Source organism: Mus musculus, chromosome 16, assembly GCF_000001635.26.
Source record: "Mus musculus strain C57BL/6J chromosome 16, GRCm38.p6 C57BL/6J".
NCBI classification, from domain to species: Eukaryota; Metazoa; Chordata; class Mammalia; order Rodentia; family Muridae; genus Mus; species Mus musculus.
The window spans coordinates 21,148,491-21,154,144 of NC_000082.6; the positions used below are offsets into that span (position 1 = coordinate 21,148,491).

General features: G+C 44.6%; 1 protein-coding gene across 1 annotated transcript; it reads right to left on the minus strand.

The window, feature by feature from the left end:
• Positions 1 to 4,168: 4,168 nt before the first annotated feature.
• Teddm3 (transmembrane epididymal family member 3) lies at positions 4,169 to 5,454 on the minus strand. Its single transcript, NM_025634.3, has one exon. The coding sequence runs from the start codon at positions 5,325 to 5,327 to the stop codon at positions 4,443 to 4,445; it is 885 nt and encodes a 294-aa protein (NP_079910.1). The 5' UTR covers positions 5,328 to 5,454; the 3' UTR covers positions 4,169 to 4,442.
• Positions 5,455 to 5,654: the final 200 nt, after the last annotated feature.

Genomic DNA, 5,654 nt, shown 5'->3' on the forward strand with positions numbered 1-5,654 from the left:
TGAGGGGCACCTGGAAGAGAATGGGGGACAAAGAAACACAAAGAACAGACAGCAAGACAAGAGGTTCTGTTCAAGCTGACAAATTTTATTTTCCCCACACAGGTTATATACTCATAGGAGCAGGAAGGGTGTAGACAGGGGTTGCTTTATCTCTGGGTAATGTACCTGTTCCCAGGAACAGGATATTGACTGGGTAAACAGTTCAGCAGGAAGGTCAGAACAGAAAGGGTTATTAGGCACATATCCACTAGATGTATAGCTATTTGTTCTCCGCTGATTTCAGGATCTATGTCTATTTGTACTCAGCTGGGCTAGTGCTTTCCCACAGAGGCCAATACTTTGTAAGTAATCACTTGTGGCTGACAAGGCAGTTAGCATTCAAACAGGGTTGCTCCCAACAGCCTATGGCATGACTTAGTGGGGAAAAGTGCCTGTCACCAAACCTAATGGCCTGAGTTCAATCCTGGCACCAACATGGTATACAGAGAGAATTGATTCCCAGGAAACAACCCCTCAATGTTGTCCTCTGTCCTTTATATGCACATGGCAACCACTTGTGCATGAGTGTGTGCATGTAAAGTGTGCACATAGAAATCAATTAGTAAATGGAACAAAATTGTCCTTATGAGGTAAGTAACAACTTCAGCCAATGAGGTTAGTGCCTTCTTGGGAGGGTAGTGTATATACACCTTTGTGTGGCTGTGCACACATGGGTCTATTTGCATGCATATACATATGCATATGAAGGCCAGAGGCTAACTGTGTTTTCTTGTTCTTCTCCACCTTAGCTTGTGAGATGGGGGTCTCTCACTTACTCTGGAACATGCTAATTCACTAAACTCCCTGGACAGTTAACTCCTGGGATCCACTTGTCTCGGCCTCTACAGTTCTGAGCTTAGAGATATGTACTGCCATCCCTGTTTCTTTGTGGATGCTGGGTCTCTAACCAGACTCTCATGCTTTCATGATAAGCACAGAATGTTACTGACTGAACCCAGGTTATTTCTGTATGCCATTTCCTATTCTCTGGTTACAGATATAACCTATAATGGAAGGGAGACATTCTTAGACCAAAGTGTCCGCAATGCTTCCTGGCTCTAGAATCTTTTTTGTTTGGTATTCTTTGTTAAATATAACTGGTGTCAGTTTGTGTGTGTGTGAGTGCATGTGTGTGTGTGACCATGTGTGTGTGTGTGTGTGTGTGTGTGTGTGTGTGTGTGTGTGTGTGTGTGTCCATGTGTGCCCATGCAGAGGCCAGAGCAGAACACTGGGTGTCTTCCTCTATCGATCTCCATCTCCTTGTTCTGAAACAGGTCTCTCACTGAACCAGAAGCCCAGCATTTGTGCTAGGCTACCTGGTTTCTGCCCCTGAATGCTGGGGTTACAGGATACACAGCTGTGTCTACCTTTTTACACATGTGCTGAGGGTTCAAACTCTGGTCTCCTGCTGGCAAGCTCAAGGAGCCATCATTTCCCTGGCTCCTTTTATTTGCTATTTTTGAATCAGGAGCTCAGGGAGCCAAGAGTGATCACAAAGGTTGATCCTGTCAGCTGCTGGGATTACAAGTGTGAATCAGCACACCTGACTTTCATTGTTATTCTCCTTGCTGAATCCTGATCATGTCCTCCTCTGAAGGTCATACTACATAGTGCCTCCCTTCTCATCTTCTTTGATGTCAGAAAGGGATCTCTAAGACTCAGGGATTCCACCCACCCCAAACTAGGGCTGTATTTCCTGGTCTTCTGGTCACCCTTTCTCAGTTCCTTCCCATAACACTATATTTCCATTCTTGGCTTCCTCACCTTTAGGATTGCTCTAAGCCTCTTGACTTATCTTGTCTTAGTCACCAAGCTTGATCTGAGTTGTCGCCAAGAAAGCTGTATCATCCACCCATCTAACCTCTTGGCATTAGTTGGTCTGGGATTATAGTACTGAATAAGTTTTCAAATATTTTTCAACACTTTCTAAGACATCTAAAATGTAAAATGCATAGTAATAATATTGTTATTTAAATGTTTTAATTAATCTAATAATTAAACTGGACATTTGATTTAATACTGAGTTAATTATTAATTTAATAATTAAATTGAAATTTATTTAATTTTATACATTATTAATTAATTATAATTAATTTAATTAAACATATTTTAATTATCAAAGGTAACTGTCATCTATCTGTAAATCCTTCCCCCATTAGATAAAGATAGGGAACAAAGTTCAACTGAGATTACATTATACAGTAATCAGAGTCTTAATGATGAAATTTCTCAAAAATTAAATTACTATTTTTTATGTTTTATTTTTTTGTTTTTTCAAGACAGGGTTTCTCTGTGTAGTCCTAGGTGTCCTTGAACTCACTTTGTAGACCAGGCTGACCTCAAACTCAGAAATCCACCTGCCTCTGCCTCTCAAATGCTGGGATTAAAGGCGTGTGCCACCACTGCCCATTTTAAATTAATATTTTTATTTTGGAAAATTTCCAAAAATGACAAGCTGATACAAATCATGCCTACATGCCCATGTTCTGATATGATGGGTATGACAGCAATTTTATGTCAGCTGGTCTTAGCTGGATTAGCCAGTGTGAGTCTGAGTTCAAGGCCAGACAGAATGAGGTTCAGGACAGCCACGACTACACAGAGAAACCCAGTCTCAAAAACAAAACACAAAACAATGAAAGCATACACAAGTACCCAGCATTTGAATGAGAAGATTGGCCTTCACAATGAGCACGGGTCTCATGCAGCCATTGAAGGTCCTAGGAAAGACCAGCTACAGCAGTCACCACCTCCTAGAGATCTATTTGTACAAAACTTAGGGACTCAGACATGCAGCCTCCACCTGCGCCTGGTTCCCAGCCCATCTGTGAGACACAGTTCACATCCCATGCTTTTGCTCTCAGGTGCAATAAGGACAGGTTTCAACACTGACCTCCTACAGAGCCTGTGCTGTCAACTAAGAGAGATGGATCTGTCTGATTCATCCTGACAGCATGGCTGTGCTCAGCCTGTGGGGTGAGGCAAGGCCAGGTTCTTTCCAGCACAAAGCTAATGCAACTTGGAGAACAGTTTCTAGAGAAAAGGATTTAAATCTTCATTTTTGTGGATATTGTGTGATATATAAACTATCAATGATAATATGAACACTGTCCCCAGGGTCAGGAGCACAGTATAACACAAGGAGACTCAAAGCTTAAGTTTCTTAGTCATAGGGAGAAGCGGGTTCTGGCTCTGGAATTTTTCAGTAGGAAAGAGCTTCTGCTTGGATTGGTTCCTGCCCTGCTGGGAAGAGAAGGCTTGGGGTGTGGGAGCCAGAGGCCTGGATCCTGTTTCAGGAGGATGGGCACCTCTGTAAGATTCACGCATGGCCAGTGTGGACAGCTAGAACCCTGGCTCCCCTCTTTGATGGTCTCCAGAGACCCTGGTCCATGCTCTGCATATCAGTGCTTCTTTTCAGATGCCTATGGCATTTTAAAATGACTGCTTTGTCTGCTGCCTGCAAATCTCTGTGCTTCAAGAAGCTTTCTCTGATCGGAGAAGCAAATTCCTGGCTGTAGCGGGAAGATAAATGCAGTGGCTTTGTGGGTCTGCTTCTCCCAGCTATCCTTTCTCCACATGCCTGACAATCACCCCCTCCCATCCTGCCACATCTGTAAACTTCCAGATGTTTGGTGTCTGCATCTCATTTGAAGGCATCCATAAACATTACCAATATCCATCCCCACTTCATGGCATTCTTCCCAGACTCCACTTTCCTCATGTAAGGGCCAAGCTTATCTTCAGTTTCTCCCCAGAAGCATTCATACAGGATACAATATACATAATAGATTTTCTGAAGGAGTTGGAACAAGTTGTTTTGTATCACAGCAAAAAACCAAAGCGGTACGAATTATTTGCCTGCTTTTTTTTTTTTTTTTTTTAGGGCTATTGAACCCAGGTTCCCAGGCACCTGAGGCACACACTCTACTTGTGTCCTTGTGTCCTCATGCTTATAGCCAGGGCCTCTACAGAATGAGTATCTCACAAGCTCTAAAATTACCTCTTAATCACCTTACTACACCCACCTTGGAGAACTCCACCCAGGACTCTTTGCTCTCCTGAAAGGAACCCTTGGTAAACCACCTCCTCCCTACTTTCTCAGTAGTCAGAAGTACACTGACTCAGTTTAAGTTTTTTTTCTTTTGTTCTTTTATTTTTTTTAATAAGAAAATTTACCAAAAGCCATGACAGGAAAGCACCATTTTGTTCTTTCCAATGAAAGACCAGAAACCGTAGAGATAAGGAACCAGATGGGAGACTGACCTGGATGGAACGAAGTGATAAATAAGGAGTTATCCTCAGAGCTACAAGGTTTATTTGAGGATAAGGAAGCTAGATCCTGGGATGGAGAGCTGTGCTGTGGACTCCAAGATGTGCATGCACACTCGAGACGGCTGCTGTTCCTACACACCTCCATCCTGTGCCACAGCTTCCGCATTGAGCTTTTCTAATTCTTCACTACTGGATTCCGTAAGACACCGCTGGTACCTAGCCCCGAGAGTCTTTGTCCAGGAAGAATAGTGATGGTGCCAGAGACTGCAGAGGCCATAGATGGTAATCAGCAAGGTAAGCCCTAAGACCAGGTGCCAGCAGAAGAAAATGGTTATGAATGCCAGGTCCGTGGGGTTGTCTGCCCTCCAGGGCTGTCCAGTGAAAGGTATATACATCTCACAGATCTGCAACATCCAGGTGCTTAACACCAGTGCCATCCAGCTCTTGAGGACCCAGAGTGGGGCATTGTCAGGGACCCAGATCTCCACAGTGAGCAGCAGAGCAAGCAAGAAGGCAGGCAACACAAACAGAAGATGCACTCGAATCTCCAAGACGCTTTTGTTCTCAATATGGGATATCATCAGCAGTGCCACCACATAGAAAGTCAGGGCTTCAGCCGCGCGCTCCAGCTTCACACTCCAAGGTGCCCGTTGTGCCTGGCTCACAATGTCTGCTATGCCACTGAGAATAAAGAACCCAAACATGGTTACATGCTCCCAGTTGTCCTTGAAAACAAACAGCCGCCGAGGGTCCTTCCAGTCTATCATCTTCAGACGGTTGACCCCTAGGGGGTAGTAGTATTCACAAACAGTGGCAAAAGCAGGAATAGCCACCTTCACCACTGCTTCATAGGATACCGGCAAAAACAGCCTGCAACCCAGCAGCTTCCTTGGGAGCAAGGGGTGCTTGAGCATCCTCTGTTTCCGGAGCAAGGCCAAGGACATTAGCGACGAATAATAGATTGCATACATGAGGAGGCCAAGTCCTGGCAACAGGTGTCCTTCAAAGGTTCCCATGGCTCTTCTGTGTGCTGAGTCGGAGAAGAGCAGAGCCAGTGATGAGATAGATCCTCACAAGAGATTCCTGGGGCCTGCAGGAGCAACCTGGTGCTGCCACCCACTTGTAAGAAAGAAGCTCTGCGACACTCCCAGGGTGGGACCTCTAAGTAATGAGGTTTTTAGTCATCTCAGAGTGTTGCTGTCTGAGGCTTACTGCTACTGAGATTTCAGCTTCTGTACCACGTGGCAGGGACTGCAGATTGGGTTTGCCCTTCCTTTCAGTAAGCCTCATGCCCATCCCATCATGGACAGGGAAGGGGGAGGAGAAACAAAATGCTTTGGCAG